The sequence below is a fragment of the Falco naumanni genome, chromosome 12, assembly GCF_017639655.2.
Source record: "Falco naumanni isolate bFalNau1 chromosome 12, bFalNau1.pat, whole genome shotgun sequence".
NCBI lineage: Eukaryota > Metazoa > Chordata > Aves > Falconiformes > Falconidae > Falco > Falco naumanni.
In genome coordinates this window covers 17231051-17255116 of record NC_054065.1, presented here as the reverse complement: position 1 = coordinate 17255116, position 24066 = coordinate 17231051, and the positions used below count along the sequence as shown (strand labels likewise).

At 43.9% G+C, this 24066-nt stretch overlaps 2 protein-coding genes across 5 annotated transcripts in view; one reads left to right on the top strand and one right to left on the bottom strand.

Annotated features, from left to right (window-relative positions):
- RHOQ (ras homolog family member Q) lies at positions 1 to 24052 on the top strand. Its single transcript, XM_040611710.1, has 5 exons — positions 1 to 217; positions 347 to 405; positions 17401 to 17565; positions 18303 to 18398; positions 19116 to 24052. Exons 1-5 carry the CDS (start codon positions 76 to 78, stop codon positions 19269 to 19271), a joined length of 618 nt encoding a protein of 205 aa, XP_040467644.1. The 5' UTR covers positions 1 to 75; the 3' UTR covers positions 19272 to 24052.
- Positions 7379 to 24066, bottom strand: part of PIGF (phosphatidylinositol glycan anchor biosynthesis class F) — a 28867-nt gene continuing 12179 nt past the window's right edge. For 2 of the 4 annotated variants that reach the window (XM_040611708.1, XM_040611706.1), the window contains one exon: positions 19453 to 19832. In XM_040611708.1, coding sequence (XP_040467642.1) covers positions 19719 to 19832 — 114 coding nt within the window. In that variant the 3' untranslated portion in view covers positions 19453 to 19718. Of the gene's footprint in view, positions 9129 to 18253; positions 18367 to 19452; positions 19833 to 24066 lie in introns of those variants that run through there. The other 2 variants (XM_040611709.1, XM_040611707.1) reach the window with 2 other exon arrangements.

Here is a 24066-nt window from a genome sequence, read left to right as displayed (position 1 = left end):
GCGGCGGCGGCGGCGATGCCGGGGGGCCCGGCGCGGCGGGGCGCGCCCGCGGGGCCATGAGGGCGGGCTCCGGCCATGGCCCATGGCAGCGCGGCGGTCATGCTGAAGTGCGTGGTGGTGGGGGACGGCGCCGTGGGCAAGACGTGCCTGCTGATGAGCTACGCCAACGACGCCTTCCCCGAGGAGTACGTGCCCACCGTCTTCGACCACTACGCAGGTGAGCGGGCGGGGGGCCCGGCGCCGGCGGCGGCCGCCCGCGTCCCCCGGCCTTACCCTGCCGGGCGGCGGGGAGGGGGCTCCGGCCGGGTCTGCCCCGCTTCACCCGCTGTGTTTCTCCCCCTCGCAGTCAGCGTTACCGTCGGGGGCAAGCAGTACCTGCTGGGGCTGTACGACACCGCCGGCCAGGTGAGTGCCGAGCGCGGCCCCCGGCCCCGGCGATCCCGGCGCTGAAGTTGTTTGCGGGGCTGCGGTCCGGGCTGGGTGATTCAGAGGCGGGTTGGCGGAGGGGGGGCGGGGGGGCGATTGATGAAAACCGGCTTGGAAAGAAAAACATCGATCCAACCCTTATTCCCGAGGGCGGGCTGGTGGAGACGGGCTTTATTTTTAGCGGTACGTGGCCGCCTGCGGGGGAGCTGCGGCCGGGGCATAGCCTGGCGCTGGGGGGGGGCGGGTTGCGCGGCCCCGACTGTGCAGGCATCACGGCGGGCAGGGCATCGCCCCCGGCCAGCCCCCCCGGCCTGCCGACCCTCCCGGCGGCCTTCAGATGGGGGCAATGTGCCTGCTTCAGCACGGGGGGAACTTGCTGCCTCAAAGCGTCAGCTCGGGCACAGACCCAGCCTGCCGCAGCTCGCCGTGTTTACGCTTTACAGCTCTCAGTAGCTAAGAAGAGTTGTTCAGCCTAAAGGTGGAAAACAATGGAACGTGATTCCCAGCCGCTGCCTTTGAGATAACCCGGGTTTCTTTGCTATCCCAGACAATTCAAGTGATTCATTTGGTTAAGGTTATTACAGCCTGTTGTGAAAGATGCGGTGTCAGCACGTACCTTAAGTAACTTTAGCGATGAATAAAGAGCTTGATGTTTGGGGGGGTCACAGGCACCGTTTCTAAAGGCAGGGCTCCGTTATTCAAGTCACTTCTTGGATAGCTTAACTTGCACGGCACTGGAGTACCGTCTCCTGGGTTCAAGTACCCCCAGCTCTCTGGGGGTGCCTGGTCGGTGACAAACTGGTTTGCAATGGGCCTGGCCCCGGGAGGGGCCCCGGCCCCCCCAGGAGACACGGAGGGTACACGGGAACGCTGCATGGGTTTTTGTAAAGTTGTCTATTCCTTATATTAAAACTTCTTCTTGCAGCGTGAGCATGTGTTTTGGTCTCACATGACCTCAGACATGCTTCCTTGTGGTAAAGAGCAACTAGTAAAATAATCTCACTGGGCGCGCATGGGCTGAAGCCATATTTTTTAACTGTGCTGTTCCTATACTGAATTGAACAAGTGCTGCCTAGATTAGTGCACCTTTTTAGACCTGCCTACAGCCTTAAGTAAGGGAAGCAGCATTTAATTGGTCTTTTATATCTTTGTTAGGCCTGAGATCGGTAATAAAATTAGTTCCGTGAGAACTGTAAGAAACAGACCTGTTTCCAGAAAGCTGATTCCTGAAGGGTGAGACTCTTCCCAAAAAGGCTGACTTCATGATTGTCATCTCACTGACGTAAACACAAAGTAGTCATATTTATGCCAACTAAGTGCATTTCTTATTACTGTCATAGTTCTGTTTTTGAGTAGTAATTTGTTCAGAACACAGCTTGTAAAATACAACTTAAGTAGGTTACAAAATGAACATCCAGTGCTTGGGCAAATGAAGCATTTGGTTTATATGCAACTATTTTTCTCTTTTTTTTTTTTTTTTATAACGAGCATTGGAAAATGTGAAAGCAACCGTAAGCAGTACTGCACATATGCATAGCTTATTTGTGGATGCTGTCTCAAACTGCTTGTGCTGGTTTGTTGCTATTAATGGGAGCGTGTGTTGTTAGCTCTGTGTAACCTTAACTAAGGTGATTTTGTGGTATCCTGCTCTGCCTGCATGTGCCGAGTACAAAGCTGAGTGACCTTTGGTCTCCTCAAAAGCTGGTAGGGTAAACCGGCCAGTTTGCAGCAAACAGCAAGGGAAGGTATTCCTGTTATACTAAGAAAAACTTTTCAGTGCAAAATTGTATAGCCAGACATGTAAAAAGTTGAGGTAAGCCGCCTTTTTTCCCTGGATTCTGAGAAGCTGAAATCTTAAGTTTGAATTACAAGGCACTTTCTGATGTAGCCAGGACCAGATCTTGCTGGCCTAATTCAGAGGAGCCTGAGCTCACACAGGGTGTTTTAATGAGGCTACCTTTACAAATATATCTGGTCTTGGCAAAACTCCCCTTTTAGTCAGACCTGCAGCGCTAATAAAATCTTTACCATTATCCCCATCCCATTTCAGCATGTTTGGGGAACTGGTGGACGTCTAGGGCTGCCCACGGGAGCCCCATCCCAACATATAGCACAACTAAGGAGGGGAATCTGTGAAGATGCTAGTCCAGCAATTTCATTCAGCTAAAAGCTGCTTCATCAGACAGTGTGCTGACAAGCAGTCTTCCCGGAGCTATGCAATAACAGAAAGCTTACTTTAACGCTTTAAATGTGTATGGTAAAGAGCAGGAAAGACATGAGTTGATAGTGCCTCCTCTGTGTTGAGGAAACAGCATGCTGCACCTGGTGCATGCCTGCTCCTTGCACAGACTTCTGTACGGCTTAGATTCTTCATTGCTCTAAGTCGGGATTTCTGTGCCAGCATATATCACTGCTTTTATTTCTGTCACCCCCAAATAGTTTTACTTTAAAATATTGGCCTGATAGTACCATTTCATGAAAACTTGGCAGTGCGTGATTACTGTGGTATCCAAGAAGTTGACGATCTTCAGCATGTTTATCCTCCCAGCTCTGGACAGAGTACATGGGTACAATCTACAGATCTCATTTTGGAGGGGAAGAGGAATGAGGGGGTAAATGGAGGTTCTGACCACTGTGGCCTATGCCAAATCCATGCAGGAAGCCCATAGCAGAGCAAGGATTAAAGACCTTTTGTTTTATAACTGGTGCACAGCAGGCTCATTGCACTGAAACACTGATTTACCAGCCTATGAGTCTCTTTTAACTTGCATGGTTATGTGTTAAGTAACTTATGACAGACTTCACATTGGCCGAGGAGTTGCAAGCTTTTGAGTTCGTGGCATCCAGTACTCATTTCTAACTCACTTCATCCCAACACACACAGGATCACGCGTAGTAACTATGCTGGTGACATAATGCCTCCTGTCTTTGTGAATTTAGAATAGGTTGAGAATAAATCCATTAAAATCCCATTTTTTGCCAGGTTATATATAGCAGGGAAAAACTTCAGTTTATATGCAGACAGACTTCCCCCCCTTGGGTGTGTGTGAGTTCAGGCAGGCTTTTCTCTGGCTGGAAATACTGAGGCGGCCCTGGTTCAGCAGAAAATAGCCAGTACAGCTGCTAGGCAGCAGAGGCTCTCGGAGCCCGTTTGGGTTTGCAGCTGTGGAGGCAGGCTGCCGCGCCAGGGAGGCAGGTGGGAATTCGGTGCTGGTGGTGTCCGAGAGGACATTCCTCCAGCAATTCCTCCCAGAGTTGGAGCCGGCAGCTCCTTTTAGCCTCGCTGCTGCATATAGCCATGTGCTGAGACTGAGTGGGCTTGGAGTGGGTCCTGGTTTCACCAGGAGGATCAGAACTATGGAACCTACCTACATCGCCTGGATCTGGGAGTATCAATGCACTGAGGTTCAAATATAAAGTGCTTGTGATACTGATGCTTGGATGCCTTTGGCTTTGCAGTAGCCCCTTTTGCTCTGGGAGGCTAACTCGTTGCCGGTACTGCTCTTCATTGAGCAGGCATATATGGCAAAATCAGCCTGGGAAGAGAACTGTGGCTTCTTCAGGGGTTTAACTTCACTGTGTTGGAGTGCTGTTGAACTAGTGACAAGTGGTTATCATTTTGATCTTCTATAATAACAAAAATAATACTGCCAACTCTCATGATATTAAAACTTTTGGAGAAATGTCTGTAAGCGCTAACAAAAAAGGGCGGCTGCGTGTCCCTTTGCCATGTCCCAAATAATTGGGATAAGTGGGAGGACACACGGGAGTTACCTCTTGGAGTTCTTGCTCCATACTGAAAGCTGCTGTTTAAGTTGGCATTTGGGGTCCATATTCCTCTCTCTCAGTCCCTTTTGCTGCGGGGTTTTCATTTATCGTGTCCCTTTTCTCCAGGATGTGCTGAGCACGTACAGGTGGAAGCCTTTCTCTCTGCTCCTGTGTCTTTGCTGTGAAGGATTGTCAGGACCTGGAGGGAGGATGGGGAGGATGCAGGAACAGAGCTTGTGATGCTCCTGCTGCCCCAGGAAGAGAGATGCTGAGGCACAGCATGGCTGTTTGGGCACCAAGCCAGCATCTGAGCAGTGCAGAGCAGGGTACAAAAGGAGCAGAGTGAATCTTACTATGGTGCAGTGCCTGGTAATAACATGTGTATCCCTCAGCATCATTTACTGTTGTGATACTAGCATGGCCTGGTTGGAGAAAGCTGAGGTAAACTGTTCCTTGGCTTTCCACTTTTTGGTCCTCTGCCTTCAGTGCCCTCATACAGGTAGGATAAGCTGTAGGTCTGATACAGTAACGTTCTCAGTGCCTTCTCAACTGTTGCCAGAACAGTAGCCACAAAACATGTTAAGCACAAGAGCAGAACGAGCCACTTCTTGGTTCTCTCAGCTCAGATACCGATGGCTAGTTGCAGCCGCAGCCATCTTAATTCAGATACACCGGTTTTCTGGTTGTAACAGAGGCTCTGATGTTAGAAGCAGTTTTATATTAAAGTTGGTCAGGCTGCTGAAGTGCATAAAGCTGAGCCAAATATTAGGAAGATCAGTGCCTGCATTAAGGCCAGGTGTAAAAACAAGCAGTTATAACTGTGAATGTGCCTGTGGGAAAGAGCGGGGTGGAGGTGTGGTTATTAATATGGATGGTCACCAAACTTGTGGTGGTTGCTATAAGTAAAACGAGAAATAGCAGTAATCTTTGTACTCCTTGCTGTCTGTCTGTCTCAGCTCTGGTATGTAGCCTTGGCTTAGCAGGTACCACTTCAGCACCCTACTGAAAGGAGAGGCAGCTGCTGATCATTTTGGCTGGTCTGTTGTGAAATAAAAATGTCCCTCCTGAGACCACGTTACTCCTTCCGAGTTGCACTTACCACGCAGCCGTAGTGCCAAGTGCAAGCCTGAAACACGCAAGCACGGTCTCACACAGTGCAAAGCCTGCCACCCTTTACTGTAGAGTTGTAAACACTGAAACCTATAACGTGATTTTGGGAGATCTAAAAATTAAACGTTAGCAATTAACATCCTGTCCTCTTTTTGTGTTGCTCCCCGCCCCCTCCCTCCCCCCCCCCCCCCCCCCCCCCCCCGGCGCCTCCCTCCACCCACATGCATTTTCCCTTGCTCGTTTTACATTGTCCCAGCCGAGCTGGCAGCTGGCACTGGGAAGCCGTGAGCTCACTCCCGACATGCTGGCCTGTGAATAGCTCAGCCTCCGCTGAAGCTGCTTCGTGCTTCAGGATGTTGCCAGCCACATAGATTTAATGGCTCTGCAGCAGCAACTGGATATATGCAGATAAAATAGAAACGTGCATAGATTCTCCCTTTGAAATTTAAGTTTTTCAAGGCAAAAGAAGGAGCTGAAGTGCCTGAACTTACAGTCTCTCTGTCAAGAGTTCTCTAGACAAGCGTTTAAGCAAAGACACGATTTCCCTTTAAAAGGAAGGGAACCTTCAGATTCTTTTTTAAAAAATGGCCTTCCAACAATAATAATCCCAGTGCAAAGCTTGCATTCAAACACCTCGCTGTGAGCTGTGACTCACACTGAAAGCGTCCTAGCTTCCCTAGAAAGGTAAGTATTTTTATCGCCAGATGAGGATTCTCAGGATGGGACAAGCTGCTTTGAGTTCCCGAAAGCATCCACCAAATATATGCTGGAAATGCAAGACAGTTATGTTTCACTTTCAGAGCGTCAAAAGCCCCACAGTACTTCTGAGTTGCATCATGGAGTTTTGTTAAAATCAGATGTAAGGGATGTGTTTGAAAATGTAGATCTAGAATGTCTTCACCAAATTGACAGTAAGAGTGGCAGACCAAAGTAAAGGACCCAAGCAAACCAAGTTTGAGAGGTTCTCTGAAACTTCAGTTTTTGGTATGTTAAAAGCACATTTTTATGAAGACCCCTGACCTAGAGAGATTCTTCCTAAACATTGATTATGTAATCAAGTAAAAATCCTTTTTTCCTGGGTTAAGAGTCTATAGCTATTCTTTAGTTTGTGACAGTTTTCTCTGAATTGTACTCATTTATACTTTCTTCAAGATACAGTGAGTGACAGCTTTCAATGCTATCTAGACATCAACAGCTAAAAAGGCAACACTGAATACAAGCAACAATTACTGCTCTTCCAGCACAATGTCACTGTGTATCCTCTTACTTCCCAGCTTCCCAGATCTGAAGAAGGTGTGTGCACCTGCACTCATCTGAGTATCATATAATGTAGAGCTGTACTACAGGAGGCAAGAGTGATGGAATGGGACAGCTGAGTAAGGTGGCATGAGCTAGGAGGGTTTTTCTGGTTGACAACATATGAGCCCCTGGGAATTTTTGGCAGGTTCGTAGTCAGATTTCTTAACTGAAATCCATTTCCTTTGCAAAGAGCTCTATATTTTGGTAAATATGAAAAGTATAAAAAATGTGTATTTTGCATTTATAACCTAGCTCCTGATTCAGCCTCCAAACTACATCTTAAAACGAACTAAATGTAATTCAGACTGGAGTACAGCCTCCGTCGCGCAGACCTGCAGTGCAAAAGGACTTGCAGAGTGTGTTAGGGTCTGATCCAAAGCTGTGTGTTAGCAGGCACCCTGCTGCTGATTTCAGTAAGCTTTGTTCCAGTTCCTTTATTGAGAACACATGGACAAAGTAGACGTAAAACTTACTTCAGCAATACTGAGGTTTTGTCAGTCCCAGGCATTCAAAATGATGAGTCAGCTATTGCAATCCACAGACACCACTACCTAAAAGACCTAGGAAATCAAAAGGGGTTTGAGACTTTCTTTTGCCCTTTGCTGGATATGGGTTTCCTTTAAAGCTTTGAGCTTCATGTATTCAAGTTTTCTCTGTATCTGTGGGGTACTAGCAATTTATCTTTCATTTAAAGGTGAAAAGGATGTGATTTTTCTTTATATAATCATGAGACTCCAGGAACCTGAGCTTTAAGAAATAATATAAAGCACACTGATTCCAAATCCTGCAGTTTTGTTGTGAATTATAAACCCCAGCATCACTAAAATGGATGCTTTGGAACAGAGCTTCAGGACTTTTTTTTTAAACCTCCAAATTAGCAGTTACACGTTTAACAAAACTGTCCCATGTCTAATTAGAAAACATGTAAAATGAGGGCAGAGAGGAGGGGAGCCGTATCTTTTTACTGCTCTGGTCTGCGGTTTTATAAGCAGTCTGTTGGTTTGGATTAGCAACTGGATGATTTGTGTTAAGAAAAATGTGTCTGAGCGCTACATGACACTTTCAGCAGTTCTGAAAAGGTTGTGTCATTTGATGCGTTAGCAGCTACTGTCCTCGGTCTGTTTTAATCCCCTGCGCTGCATCCATGTTGTGGCATGTCTTAATAATTCTTTGCAATGGCTGGCACTTGCTGGTGTGTGTATAAAAATGCAGGTGGCAGCATTATTCTCCAGAGCAAAGGAACATCTGTCAGCATCCCAGGTGAGCATATTGCTTCAGATTAATAAAACACAGACTGGAAGTGTCTCAGGCAGCTTGTGCTCTAAATTAGATGTAGCCGTGAAGGCTAGAAGATTATCTGTAGGACTTAATGCTAGTTCCTCGTTGGTCAGATTTCCAGCTGGGATGCAGTGTCGAGGTCAATAAGGGATGCTTGCCAGGCACAACCTGGGATGCATCTTCAGTTAACAACCAACAGATAGGCCAGCCACGGGCAGTGAGATGGCTTACACATTCCTCACTTAAGAAAGAAAAAACATAGGCAGTTTTTCAACTGCCTTAATATCTGCTACGGTGAAATCATTGAGTGTTCTACCACATTCTTCAATGGAAGCTGTTAGACTTGACAAATTGGGACTTGACATAAAACAAGGTGCAGAAGACTCTTAGGAACTCCATGAATTCCAGCAACCCTTTCACTGAGATGTGTTTATTCAACGTGCACATGATGGCACCGACACGCTGGCACTTCGTCTTCTGAGAAGTTGCATGATGGGAATTAATCTTGAAGGAGTCAGTGCGAAGGCTTAGTCTTCTATCTTACAAAGCCGTTACTCAACACTGGACTGAAGACTGTGCTTTTGGGTTTATTTGTAAAAAGTGAAAGGGTACGGGACACCTAACTGATCAGTCTTGTCTGGGCAGGATTTGTATAGTTAGCAAATGAAAAGACATGTACGACGTGATATGGGTAACTATATGAAACCATCTCTATTCCATAGTCTGTTTTCACTGTGAAAGCAAGTTTATTGGTGGTCATACTTCTGTAAAAACAAAGTGAAAGGACCCATCTTTCCAAAGAGTGGGTTCTGCAGAGGGTCCGACCACATCCCCTGTGCCAGTGTGAATTGTACTTTTTTCCTTTGATTGCCCATATCTGAAAGAATGGAAAATCCTGACTTCATGGCTGCAGTCACCAAAACCAGGGTGAATTCCTGGAAAGTGGAAATCCTGTGTGGGAAGAGTGCTGTTCGTAAGGTCATTGACAGTGAGAAAGGACCTGGCGCAGGAGCGCACCACAGCCTGGTGGTTTCTCATGGGTTAGGAGTTAAAGGGCTTGTCCATGGCAGTTGCTCTGCCACTTCCCAGTGGGTAAGCAGCTGGCATAAGGTGTTTAAGTGAAACTGTGCTCGCTGATACTGCTTGCAGTCAGTGGAATCCATGTTCTGTTGTTACAGATGCTAACAGAGAAAAGTCAGGGACTTCTACTTTTATAAAACCATGAAGAAACCAGCAAGTTGAAGTTCCTGTGGAGGAGAGAGTGTTCTGTTGAGACTCTAGGAAAACAGTTTAGCATCGCCACATGGCAAGGTGTAGGATCTGGGCAGTATTTAATCCCACATTAAGACTGGGATCAATTCCGATCACTTAAAGACAATTTTGTCTATAATTAAAGGAATATTCTTGTCTCTAATGCTCTAAAATCCATCTTACTAGGCTCCGGTTTCCAACTAGTTATTTCTCTCTGTACAGAAAAGCTTTTCAGATGTGTAAGCAGCTGCATAGTCCTCAAATACGCCAGAAGGAAAGTTTTGTCAAAAAAAATATAAAAATCGTAATTCACAAAGCTTGGGCTTTTTCAATGTATAATTCATACCTTCTTTGAACAGGCCTCCTCACAGGAATTTAGAGATGGATTTACATCCGCTTACTTCATTTTTAGAATACAATGAAAGAGCACTTATCCTGCATTCTTGCAGCCTTTTCTATAATTTAAAAATAGATGCTGGGCCCAAATCGGCAGCTTTTTGCACTCCCTGGGAAACCTCTGTGAATGAGCCACAACAACAGGACAATTCTGCTTTCTTTAGCCGTGCAGGCTCTATCCCCAGAAGCCTGTGAAGAGACAGAGGGTCTGTAGTGCACTTTTCCCCTGCAGCCAGGGAATAATCGCCCCATCGTGTTTCGCGTGTTGAGAAGCTAGTGGCTACAGATGTAGGCGACTGAGAAATCAAATGTAGCGATTAGCATAACAGGGCTTGGGTTGCAGAATTGGACAAGCAGACGTTTTACGGTGATGCTGTGTCAGTCCCGATTGTTGCTTGCCAAATGGTCCTGCATTAGTGGTGCCTAGCGAGCGGCAGTCTGGGTACGCTCCACCCTCCTTCCTTGCAAAGGCTTGTGGTGTTGTACAGCCCGGAGTGAAAAAACTCAGAGAGTTTTTTAGCCAGGGAAGCAATTTGTGCTTGGCATGGGGCAGGACAGACCACTTCCCTCTCTCTCCTCCCCCACCCAAGCATCTCACAGAATCAGAAACCACAGGGTGATTCAGCGGGGCGAGGGCTGCTTCCTGGTGTGCCTCTCCAGGAGGTTTGCCCGGTGCTCGCAACAAAGCTGCCGATCAGCCATTAATGCCAAATAAACTGGGGGAGATGGCAGGATGTGTCCATGGGGGTAACTGTGAGCTGTTACTAAGTCCCTGGGGCACACGTTGGATACAACATCATTATGGTTCACTTGGTACGTTTCCGAAAATATTACGGGGGGGGCCTTCTGAAGCGGAAATTTATTTTCAGGGAGGAAAACTGAAAAATGCAGTCTTGAAGGATAGCTTTGAAATGCACTTCAAAAATTAAAGCATGGCAATTCATATTGAGAGAGGACTTTCAACTGCCATTACCAAGCCCTACTGTGAAATGGGTTAAAACTTGGACTTTTGGCTGGGATTTCGCTCCGCAGAAGCCAGCTGGTTACATATGTGTGTCTCACTGAGACCCTCGGAGCAGCAGCAGTGATTACCCTTCACTGCATGAAGGTTGGATTCCTCTAGCAACTCTGCCTGATGTCTATTTTTGGCTTCCCCTCTAAAAACAGATGGTTGGGCGTGAGAACCTCCTCTTACGATGGCTGTTGTAAGCTGTGAAAGCAACAGATGGTTGCTAACACAGAGATCACAAACCTAGAGTTGTTGAGCTCCGGTTTTTCCTCCAGTGGTGCAAGCTTTGTTTTGTTCCCTCCCATCCACTTCATACCTTCTCAGATAGAAAAGAAAAGGCCTATCCTTTTGTTTGTAAGAGTATGTCATTTAACTGGAGATGAATAGTTAAAATTTCATTCCTAAGCTGCAAAAGACATAAGATCATTAACTACTTTGGTTCCATCCGAGTACAAAACACCAGGCCTGGATTAAAACATAAGCGTGACACACCTTGTTCAGGGCCCCTGCTGCAATGGTAATGACATACCAGCATTTGGTTTCTCCTCTGTGCTTAAAGTCCCTAGCCCTCATATACGCAAGGAAGAAAAATCAAATAAACAGATCTAGGTGAACATCTTCTCCACTACCTTGTCACAGCAGATCTGAGAGGTCTGGATTTCCCCAAAGGTCTTGGTCAAGGCACCGGAAGGTATCGACTGCAAATGTAACGACTCTGCCTTTCATCTCTCCAAATTGGATAAACCCTAATGCCATTCCAGCGGAGAAAGAGGTCTGTGGCCTCACATTACGGAGAGAGGGGTAAGGACCTCTGTCTCCATCACTTCACCTTGGTCAGGGAGGAGCATCATACCATGAAACAGGGGAGCTACAGGGGCTCTAGTACTGTGGGCTCTCAGTATTCCTGCACCTCTTAACCTCAGTTTTCTGATAAATACAAGGAAATAATGCTTTTTGTGGGTCAAGAAGGTTGTCCAGAAATTATTAGACTTCACTTTTTCTTAGTTTATTTTTTTTTAAAAATATCTCACTGCACATAAGCTATGTACATCAAAAGCTTTTGGAGTGCTTTGCAAAGACTAATGCATTATTAAGCTAGCAAACCTCTACGGATGGGAAGATGGAAGTTGAGAGGATAATGGTTTGCTCAGGGCTACATATTGGGTCAGTGGCAGAGTTAGGAATATAGTTTATGTGTTTTTAACTATGTCTCTCAGCTGATATCCATGGAATCGGGCAAAAGTATTAGTTCAAAATCAATTGTATAACTTTGAACACACCACTGCATTCAGCTTTTAGTCTGAGCAAACACTTGCAATGAAGAATATAATGCTGCAGACTTGCAATGCCGTTCTTCAGTCTCCATACAAAAAGTTCAAGACCTCTGGTTTTGAGCAGGCTGTCAGGAAAAGAAATAGCTAAATTTTGGGCATGTTAAAACAAATCCACCTGAACATCCAAAATACAGCGAAAATCAGTGGTTCAGTATTCAAGTAGAAGGCAGCAGAAAATCTCAGAGGCGCAGATTATTAGGTACTGCAACATGGAAAAAGAGACCTAAAGCACAGACTTTAAGGAGCTAAGATAAAGGCAATGCTAGACTTACTTATGGAATATCAAAACTAGGATGAAATGAGAATTTAGAAGCGTGAATTTCCATTCTCCCCCCTTAAAAACAAACCAAAACACCCAAACAGTCCTTCCCAGTTTGGAGTTGAGAAGCCAAGTCAGGTCATTAGTTCTTTCACCTCATCTCCTTCCCCATGTCTGTTCTGAGTTGGCAGCTGGCCTGGGTTACCACAGGCATACTAGGAAAATGATGGACAGTCCATATAATGTTAATTAAGCCAACATACTTGCATCCAGTTTGAAGTTATTACAACTCTCACATTTTCAGCATGTATTTCTATCTGTATAGAATTTTGTTTTGAAGTCCAGGGTATGCTGGAGAATGAGCCATTTCACTATTATAGCCTCGAGTTTTTAAGACTTGTGCTGTATATTTCAGTCCTTAGTAGCTTTCTTGCCTATCTCATTCACATTCTTAAAATATTCCAGTTAAATTCTTTATAAATATTTTTAATGTCTAAATATACATGCAGTGCCTCTCCCAATTAGATTGGAAGTCTGATTGCTCTAAGTGTGGTGTGTACATGCACTCAAATTGGAATTTATGTTGACTGGCTAGTATAATTAGATTTTGCCATTGCATTTAATTTTAGAATAAACCATGTTTATTTCCCTTACACTGGATTCAGGAAATAAATTGTAGTTGAATCAACCAGATTTTTCCAGGCTTGTCTAATACTCAGTCTAAATACATTTGGTATTTCAGATTCTTCTACCAACTGCCTCAGCTACTGAGGCCTGATACATCAGAGAAAGTTTTCAAGTTTGATTGCCATTTCTGAGGGGCTGTTGGGGAGCAAAAGGAGTTTAAGCACAGATGGCCTGCTAGATGCTGGTAATATTTAAGCTAGGGTCTCTCTTAGGAGTACCCAGGACCAGTCTAATCATGTGGTGGGAAGCTTTATTAGAATTACTTGCCATTATTAGTATCAATACAAACCTAATTTTCATAGCACAGACAGGGTTTAAAGGAGAGCCTGACAGTGCTGATTTGATTCAAGCAGCAGGACTGGTGGCTATAGCCAACTTCTCTGTTAATTTAAGTAAGTGTAAATGCAGTGAAGTCACTGTAGTGAATACCACTTACATCTTTGGCCGTGGTACATGATGTATCCGATCACACTGTACTTGCCTTCAGTTTAACTTCTTAATTACACAGGATGGACCCACAGCTTGCCCCGTGCAGATGGGACAGGGTATAAATCAAAAGGCATATAAATAGATACGGGGGCAGGAAGAGGGTTTGGCAACGCACATGCCTAAAAAAGCGGTAACATTGCTCACTCCCAGATGAGCGCTGATTAACACGTGGGAAGTAAGGTGCAGTACCAAGATGTGGCTAAATGCACAAGGATTGGTATCCAATGGGATTTAAAAAGATAAACCAAATATAAAAGTTTTGAAGTAAACCATGCAAATGTAACTTGGCTTTGCAGAAGATGCCTAGTATTTGCTATGAGTAAAAAGATCCATCTGTAATTTGAAGTGGATTAACTAAAGAGATCTTTTACAGTCAATGGACTAACGTAATTTCTGGTGACAGTGTTTTCTCCATTCCAGCATTTAATGCAGACAGTATTCTAGGTATTGTAACACAGTTGCAAGATTTTCAGAAAATGTTGAGTGTAGTAAAGGCAGCCTTTTGGTGGCAAGAACAAATTACAACTTTAAACTAGATATTTTTTTTAAGAAGACCTATTCAGTCATACCCCACATATGATTACTAAATTAGTAGAGCTGAATTTGAGAGCAGCCGACAGATCTGTCTGTGTGTTCTCGCATGCAGATTATGTACTCCAGGGACCAGTGTAATTTGCAGTTGGGAAGCTTCTTTTAGGATTTTGATCTCCACCCCAGAAAACAGAGTGGCAACCCTGAGCAGGATCTAACTATATTCAGTAGTAGAAGTGAAATGTAAAATACGTGCTCAAAGAAAGAATTGAATGTTGAATAGTTTCAGGTTGCTGTTGTGATGTTCTTAAAGTTGTTTCTGCTTTCTGTGGTGGATGTCTACAGTTGTGGAAAAGACACGTTCCTGTTTCTCTCTTTTGAATCAGGATAGGAGCCTGACACTAGCAGGGAAACTGATCTTCAAAAAGGCCTGTCAAATGTTGTAGTTCCACAGGAGTGTCAGTTACGGTGCTTGTGAAATCGGGGGCCTACGTTTAGAGCCAAGTATGCTCTAGTTTATTGACAGAACTGTAGAGTATACAAGACTGGCAGTAGAGTATATAATCAAATGGCACATGAGAATACTGATTACAAATAAGAATATTGTGTAAATAGACACTGAAGAGTACTGGCCAGTGGTCAGCTCCTTGCTAGTGCATAATCTCCTCCAGTGCTTGTCTTTTCTCCATTTCATGATGAGGGTAACAGCCCTCTTCCCATAGCTGTTGACTTCCAAATGAAATGATGGGTCTAGCAGAAACTGTTCTGAGGAAGTTCTTACAGGTTTTCTGAAATTCTAGCGCCTCTGCCTTTAAAACTTAACAATCAATGAAGGGCTTTTTTTGAGGGTGCAACTATAGGTTAAGAATCTGGTAATGTGACTGTTGCCAAGGAAACAAAAATTTAATTTTCTGTCTCATTTCAAACGTGGAGTTGAATTACATTTCTGTCTCTGCATTTAATGAACAAATCATTCCAGTCTTTGTGAGATTTAATTAAGATGGGAAGCTTAGATGGGGAAGAGGGAGGCTGCTGCAGCCGTAATAAACTGGTGTTTGTTATGGAAGAGAAGGCATAAACCCAGCATTCTTCACTGTCTCTGCAATGCCGGGGCTCAGTGTTAGTTATCTATGTTAATAATAATAATACTAATAAAAAAGGAAAAAAAAAGAGCCTAAGGTAGGAATGGTAAGACATTCATTCACTGCCACAGACCAAAGGAAGCCTTGAAGAGAGAAGATGGGGCATGTTCCCTTCTGCTCTTAGCTAAAAAATATGGCAAAAATCCACTTTCTCTAGCGCTAGAGGGAACTCTGTTTCATGACAGGGGCAATGCTCTTCCATACCTCTGTTCTCATAGTATTGTAGGCCCTGGTAGTAGGACTGGTGGCTTTACATGCTGTGGCTCTAAGCAACCATAGCGACTTCTTGGTGGAAGAGCTCACCAAGCCACTGTCCATCATTTATCAACAGCCCTGGCTAACCAGGGAGGTCCCAGCAGACTGGAGGCCAGCCAGTGTGACGCCCATCTACAAGAAGGGCAGGAAGAAGGATTCAGGAGACCACAGGTCTGTCAGCCTGACCTCGGTGCTGGGGAAGGTTATGGGGTAGATCGTCCTGAGTGCCATAATGTGGCATGTGCAGGACAACTGGGGGATCAGGCCCAGCCAGCACGGAGTTACGAAAGGCAGGTCCTGCTTGATGAACCTGATCTGCTATGACAAGATGACGTGCCCCGTGGCTGAGGGACAGGCTGTGGATGGTGTCTTACCTGGACCTTAGTAAAGCCTCTGACACCATCTCCCACAGCTTCTCCTGGAGACACCGGCTGCTCACGGCTGGGACAGTTACACTCTGCGCTGGGTAAAAGGCTGGCTGGGCCGAGCCCAAAGCGCGGCGGCGAATGGGGTCACATCCAGCTGGCGGCCGGGCACAAGTGGTGCTCCCCCGGGCTCAGCACTGGGGCCAGCCCTGTTAATGTCTGTATCGGTGATCTGGACGAGGGGATCGAGCGCACCCCCGGTCAGTGTGCAGGTGACACCAAGCAGTGGGGAGCGTTGATCTGCCTGAGGGCAGGAGGCTCTGCAGAGGGTCTGGGCAGGCCGGGCCGATGGGCCCAGGCCGGTCGTATGAGGCTCAGCGCGGCTCAGTGCCGGGTCCTGCCCCTGGGTCACACCAGCCCCACGCAGCTGCAGGCTGGGGCAGGGGGCTGGGAATTGCCGGCGGGGAAGGGCCCGGGGGGCTGGTCAGAGCCGGCTGGGCATGAGCCCCCCGTGTGCCCAGGGGGCCGAGGGAGCCACCAGCTCCGGGCTGGTGTCACAGACTGTGTGGCCAGCAGGACCAGGGCAGTGACCGTCCCCGTGCTCGGCCCTGGTGAGGCCGCACCTCGCACCCTGGGCTGGGTTTGGGCCCCTCACTGCAGGGGGGACGCTGAGGGGCTGGAGCGTGTCCAGAGCCGGGCAGGGGCTGGGGACGGGGCTGGAGAACAAGTCCTGTGAGGAGCAGCTGAGGGAGCTGGGGGTGTTTAGTCTGGAGAAAAGGGGGCTCAGAGGGACTTAATTGCTCCCTACAACTACTTGAAAGGCGGCTGTAGGCAGGTGGGGGTCTGTCTCTTGTCGCAGGTGACAAGTGACAGGACAAGAGGAAACAGCCTCCAGTTGCGTCAGGGGAGGTTTAGATGGGATATTAGGAAAAATCTCTTCACTGAAAGGATGGTGAAGCATTGGAACAGGCTGCCCAGGGAGGTGGTGGAATCACCATCCCTGGAGGTGTTTAAAAAATGCCTAGATGTGGTGCTCAGGGATATGGTTTAGTGGTGGACTTGGCAGTGCTGGGTTAAAGGTTGGACTTTATGATCTTAAAGGTCTTTTCCAACTAAATGGTTCTACAACCCAAGTAATAATCCTTTCACACTAATTTCCTCCCAAGAAAAGGGCATGAATGTTCCCCTGTTACTGTTCTTGTTCCTTAATTTCTGTTCCTTCCCACTCTTTTCTGGGCTTGCTTACAGAAAGCAGAATCTGGACAAAAGATGTCCCTTCTGATCCTTACTCCATCTGCCCTGATCACTAGCAACAGGACAATAAGGTTTCTGAAAGTCAGAAAGGACGGTCTTAAATATCACCTCTACATATGATCCAAAAGAGAATATTTAAGTGCATTAAACAGCATTAATCTAGTCTAGCTTTGTATAACCGCGATGGCGCTATAGCAGTCACATGTGCTCATTTTTCTTCGGTCAAACAAATGCTAACCTTTGATCTGCAAATATTTTGAACCATTTTTATTTTTCTTTAAGTGAAAACTTTTTAAAGGGTAGTCATCTATATATTCTCATACAGAAGTAAGTTTCTATCAGTATTAACACAGTTTTAAAAATACTTACATTCACATGTAGTTACCCTCATATGCAGATTTTGCTTTAACAGCCAAACTAACCTGGAGTAGTTGTAAACATTCAGAAAGTTTGTCTCAAAAAAATTCCTGAAATAGGCATACAGTTAAAATTAATAAAATGCAGGCATCAATTTAATATTGCAGATAACAGATTTTTTCTTTCTCAGGAAGACTATGATCGTCTGAGACCTTTATCTTATCCTATGACCGATGTCTTCCTTATCTGCTTCTCAGTGGTAAACCCTGCTTCATTTCAAAATGTGAAAGAAGAGTGGGTACCGGAGTTGAAGGAATATGCACCTAATGTTCCCTTTTTACTAGTAGGAACACAGGTATATCTGGTTCTGTTCTACTTTATTTAAACAATTCACATCATTGTATGGCACCTTCTCTTTGGGCTGCAAGTTCAGGCCCAACAGGACCCGAGCAGCACCTCCTTCTGGCTTTGGAAGAAAGACCGTAACAAATGGCAGAAACCCCTAGATTGGTGGTGTTCTCTAATGAGCCACCTCCATTTTGTTAAAATATATGCATTGTGAACAAAGTGGCAAGATTGGCTGCATCTCTCAGCATGACTATAGAAAGTCATGGACTTATGGAATAAAGTTGTCTGTTCATACCCATGTTACTGGAATTACTTGGGTCTGCAACTATTGGTCATATCCAGTATTTGCTGAAGCAAAGGAGCAAGGGGAGAAGTACCCATTCTTCTTGCTTCTTGTGGGCAGTGGACTGGGCTTCAAATACAAAGTGACCCACATGTTGGTATTCTATTTGGGTTAATCTTTCTGCCACTGCTGGATATACATTCTGGTATTCTGAGATGATCACATCTAAAGGAAGAGCTAAATTACAGAGTAAACATTTGTTCCCTCTGGTAGTAGTTCATAGCTTAAATTTCCAGGGCTTTTGGATAAGGAAGGGTCCACAATCTGAATCCTGACGTGACTCCATTTTTATACATGTAATATCCATTAAATACATAATTCTGCTTTAAAAAGAGGGCATGGTATAGCCTGCTGACTGTTTAGGAAAAGTATTCCAACATGACTGCAATCTTTCTTGCTAGATTGATCTTCGTGATGACCCAAAAACTCTGGCAAGACTGAATGATATGAAAGAGAAGCCTGTATCTGTGGAGCAAGGACAGAAGTTAGCGAAAGAGGTAAACTGGATATTCCTAATTGAAACCAAGTAGTAAAGAAGCAAGAAAACCTATTTCCAATTGACTTTTTCTTCCTTTACCGCTTTTCCTATTTCTTTTACAAGCAATGTGTGAAACCTTACGACTGGTTACCAGTCAACTGTATTTACTTGCATTGTTGAATACAGCTAACAAGCAGACCTGTGTAATAGCACTTCCCTGTTAGTAATCATTCTTTCTGTTGTGGACACTCATAGAACTACAGAAGCATTAATCAGAGAGAATTAAAATCACGGAGTGGCTGAGGTTGGATGGAGCCTTTCCTGCTCAAGCAAAATGTTGGAAGCATCTTTAAGAAATTATTTGAGAATGCTATACTAGCATTTTAACACACTGCGTGGACAACGCTTATCAGGACACTACTTACATGGTCTTATTTTTGAAACATAAATTGGTCATGTAATTCTTTTTTGCTGTTTAATTATAAAAAATACCTTAGGATCCCACTGCAAATCCAATTTAATATGCTTCCTTTATAAACCAAACCAACTTAAATGCATTCCAGATCTTTGGCCAAATCTTAATTTTTCCTACAGGGGGATGCACATGCAGATAACTTTTCTAGGGCACAGCCAAACATTGTGATGTCACTGTAGGAAAAATAACCATGCAGAAGCGCACTGATAGAACTGAACAGCTGAAAGATATTGCTACTGAATTAACTTATTTTCTTGACAGATAGGAGCCTACTGCTATGTGGAGTGTTCAGCTTTAACACAGAAAGGACTGAAGACTGTTTTTGATGAAGCTATTATAGCCATTCTAACTCCAAAGAAACACACAGTGAAGAAGAGAATAGGCTCAAGATGCATAAACTGCTGTTTGATCACGTGAGAGACATTTGACGATGGCCAGGCTTACTGTGAAATTCTACTGAATTTAAATACAATGCATTAAGTACACAGCGAACTTGTTACAGGTTTGAAAGCTAAAACTACAGTTCTGCCTTCTGCAACCAGTGAAATCCAGAGGAATAAAATCACACTCAACAAGCTTGTAAGAAGAAATCACCACATCTGTTACAAATACTTTATTCAGACTGGAAGGTACAATCTCTCAGGGTTACACAGTCTAGAAGCAAAAACTGCACCATGTTGAAATAGCATCTATGTGATTTTACTGAGTGGAGATGCTTGGCCTGAAAAACTCTAAATGAATTTGGATAGTCTTCTGCTTTGACTATACATATATATTATATATATATATCTCTTAAAAAACCCAACTTTTGCACAGTCTGTATGGAATCTGCACAAAGAAATACCTTGTCTCTCTTTGCTCCAGTTATCTGCTTTTGTATGTAAGCTGCTTCCGGTTCCAGTGTATCCACAGAGGTGCAATAATCAGACCAGCCGTATAGCCAAAGGTAGCTCCGAGGGAACAGGACACGGGCCATACCTGAGGGGAGAACACAAGGTAAAAGCAAACAACGAGGAGAATGTTTGTGGGTTTTTGTACTTCGTGAGCACAAAATCTAGGTACTGAAAGACAGTACAGTCTTATAAAGCTTAACGTGCTTTCCTAAAAATGCCAAAAGTGTAACAATCATCTTCATGAACACTAAATGCTGTTGTACAGTTTTTAATTAATATGCATTAAAAGGTAAACAGGCTTCTGGCTATTGCAGACTTTAGTCCAATATTCCCAAAACTACATGAAAAATCTTGTAAGTATTTGTATCCCCTGAAGTGTTCAGCTAACCTAGCTTCCTGTTCTGTTGCACACACCTGGAAACCTGTAGATTCCTTGGCGATTTCTCCTTCCGATCTCTCATGGCATTCTAAAACTTTTAGAGTTGTCTGTATATATGAACAAATATTCAAATAAGGCCATAGACTGAGATTAAGAGAGGGGTTTTCTTTCTTTTTTTTTTTTCTTGAAAAGTAGGCAAAGGGATGAATTTCCCTCCGGCTTGCAGTAGAGAGGGAACATGTTTGGAAACTGACTGAACATCTTGCACCCAGTTCAGCAAATATGTAGTAAGCCAATTATGTTACAGAGAGCTCAAATTATAAGCTATTTCCTAGTATAAGAATAGGGAACTGACTGTACAGCTGACTTGCTTTCACAAACCATCTGGTACTGAGGCAAAGTAGTAAGGGGACTCTCCCCCTTCCCCCCCCTTTTATTTTTTCAGTTGATTTGCTGGGAGGAGTGGTTAAACAAAGTTTAACCAGTCTATCCGCAGATGTAGCTTATATTACCAGTCAACTACATACCGTACTTGATGAAAGCCTCAACTAAGTTGATGATTAAATATATTTATTCTAAAATAAACTGAATTCCCATCCTCTTCAAAATTCTCCTTTGCATATTTTTTTTTTTCCAAGGACAATTTTGCACTTTCTGCTGTACAGTGCATGTTCCTGAAGCAAGTAGAGACTGCTCTTTCCTATTTTTTTAACTTTTAAATTAAGGGGGACATTTCCACCTTCTATAGTACTTGAGACTGAGAAATGCACTAGACATTAAAGAAAATATCCACATCTCAGTGTCCAGCCTTCTTTTCTACTTCATTTTGATTTGCAATTCATGAATATCAAATGAACTTACTCTTAATGGTACTGGTTCCTCCTTTCATTCATTTTCCTAGCTCTGATTCTTCTCTTTACTTCATTACCACTTGGAAAAATGTATTTAGTCACATCCTTTGGTCATGAGAATTTTAATTAGGCATAAGAGTAATGTATTTTGTCCTCAGCTGTTTCATCTTCACATTCCTTAGCATTTGCAGTTTTATGTATTATTTGGAGGTCTTAAGGAGTGTAGCAAAGATGACTATAAACAAGGTGCCTTAGGTACTCTTTATTGACCTTGTTTCATTCTTCCATTTCTGGACACCCTGTCTCTGCTACGTGTTTTTGTTGCTGAATATTTTGGCTGTTGCCTCTCAAACCAAAGACTTGCTTGTTTTCATTCATTTAACAGTGGTATCGTAGATCTTCTACAAAAAGCCTTGAGATGCTTTGGCATGGTAAGATATTATGTATATTTAAAACTCGCATGAATTTGTGGCCTTGGCTAAACTTACACATCAGGTGGATCTTCTTAGCTTTTAAATGAAAATTATTTCTAGCATTTTGCAAATTACGTGTCTAAAGGACAAAACAATAAAAAAGTCCCTGCAAGCTCAGCTGCTCACTCAGTAACATTCAGTTGAAACAGGAGCTGTACTTTCTTACCCACTGATGAATTCAAATACCACTCTAATATCCACAAAACTATGGACAGAGGCTTCCTAACTCAGTGGTCTTTTTAGCAAATTCTCTGAGTGATCAGTGATCCTTCATTAAATGTTACCTACATTAGGTGAATCTGTAGTTGCCTATTTGCTTTTCAGAAGTATAGGTAGATGCCGAACTCCGAATTTTTAATGTTCCCTTAACTAGAGACCCAGTATTCCTGATGACCCATTGACCCTGTATCTTTTGGTATGTTGTGTATAGTGAGTGATTGCTGGTACAATTAAAAGGATCTCTGATGATTGTTGTGGCTTCTTTTACGTTACTGAACAGCAATTTGGAACATAGTTTTTCAATAGCGATGTAACTTTTAACAGTAGTTATGCCTCTGTCTTCCAAAACAATTTTTGCTTTGCTTTTTAAAAATCACATGTTACCTTATGGAAGTATTAGGCTGTCAGTTAACACACGAGTCTCTCAGCTCTGAAACCCAACCCTCACCAGTGGCAGCTGGCAGAGATAGGGGTCAAAGGAAAGAAACCACAAAACACTCCATCTCACTGTCTATGAATGAGACAGAAAAGAAACACCACCTCATTCCTTCTAGTGGCATAGAACAAAAGGGTACTAGGCCACCTACTCATTCTTGCTGTGCTGGTCAGATGGCTCAAAGTAGTTCTGAAGGCAGTTTGATTGGCCTTTTGAAAACTCCCTAAGCACACAAGTTAAAAGCCTGAACTTAAGAGCATTGCTGTCCTTACGCCCTTTTCTCTAACCCTCAAAGAAGGGCAAACCCCCCCCCTTAACAGGTAAATGATACTAGTTCTGCACCTTTTACTCTTGACTGCTAGCCTTTAGGCTACATATAGCCAGATGCCCCTATAAGTGTATCTAAAGCAGCAAGTTATCAGAGATTAAGATGTGGCTCTTGAGCACATCAGCTGTGCTAAAATAACAGCCCTTGCATATGCTTTTTGTCCATCTATGAAAGCGGGTTGCTTTATTTTGCATCAGCTGCTGGCCTTGTTTTTTCTGAGACCGAACTGCTTTCCATTGGACCTTTTTAAATGAATTTGACTTGTGCTTGGTCAGTCTGCTTTTGCCCTGACTTTTGTATTATCTCTTAAACTTGGTTTAGCTTCCCTGACTTGCTATGAACTGCTTCTAAGTGATAAAAATCTAAGCAGCTAACATCCATCTGCCTGTTCTAAGAGATTCCATTCCACTTGTTTAAAGTACGCGACTTGTAATACACCCCTCTGATCCCCTGAGAACTATTCGGCTCAGTTTCTCCTACTTTATGCTCCCTTCTGCCATGAGGAAGCTGACATACCCTGCTTCGGTACTGATGTCATGTCTAGGCTGGGTCAGCAGCAGGGGAATAAGATGTTTCACAACACCACTTAACTGCACTGTGTTTGAGGGGGAGGAAGGCTGGTCTGGAGGCAAAGGCATGGGGAGCACAGGAGAAAGGACAGAACATTCTTCAGGAAACTGTCATGAAATGCCTTCTGTCCCAGCAGCTGGAAAACATCAACTACCATTCTCACAGCCTAATACAAGAAGGCTCAGTTTATATATTAAATGCATGTGGGAAAGGGCAATTTTAACAACTTGTAATGATTACCAGGAATCTGAACAGCAGCTTGGCAAAACCCAATCTCTACCTACATGCTTCACAAGCACAAAAATTGTATTTTAAGGGACAGAGCATGAGCCAGTGGTTAAATGCAAAATAATCCTGACTTCTGCTATTTGTTTAAATTTTCTTTATGCCTTTTCATCTGGCAGCAGTGATAAGACTTAACAGAAATTTCTTTGGGATAGCTAAATAGACACTGCAGAACTGCAAGGTTTCTAGTATATATATTAGATTTTGTTTTAAGAATAAGGACTCAAAATAGGAATTGCCAACCTTTCAGGACACAAATGAGCTGGTTTCCTCCGTGCTCTTTAGAACACCTATGAACTGATTTGAGAATACTTGACGTACTGCATGTAAAGCAGAGCATGTTGCAGGATCCCAGCAAGGTATCCAGCTCTGCTGTACTGTGCATGTAGCTAGTTAAACCGGAATTCTGACTGCATGACAGTTTTGTCATCTATTACAAGTCTGTAACTTACATCCCATGCAGTGGGAATTATATAGGCATTGATAAGGACATAAAGGCCAGACCCTAATAAAGTTTTTAAAGATACTATAAAGTGGCTGACTGCTGGAACTTTAATTAAACAAATGCAAATACAGTGGGGCAATCTACTGTTCTTAAAGTAAACTGATCCCATTCTTTAGATGAATGCTTTTCTCATATTCCTAAACTCGGTATTTTTTGTATGCTTACTATTTCAAAAGATCCATTTCAGACTGTCAATTAGAAAGCTATGTGATAGTTTTTGTTACATTTTAAAACTGAATAAATGAGCACAAATACTTTCCCTCCCTGTTTCTA

Bases quoted from the DNA above. Each gene is read 5' to 3' on its own strand.
- RHOQ (XM_040611710.1), top strand. From the start codon at position 76: ATGGCCCATGGCAGCGCGGCGGTCATGCTGAAGTGCGTGGTGGTGGGG. The intron at 406-17,400 runs GTGAGTGCCGAG...TTTCTTTCTCAG, and splicing joins TGTACGACACCGCCGGCCAG to GAAGACTATGATCGTCTGAG. The intron at 18,399-19,115 runs GTAAACTGGATA...TTTTCTTGACAG, and splicing joins GACAGAAGTTAGCGAAAGAG to ATAGGAGCCTACTGCTATGT.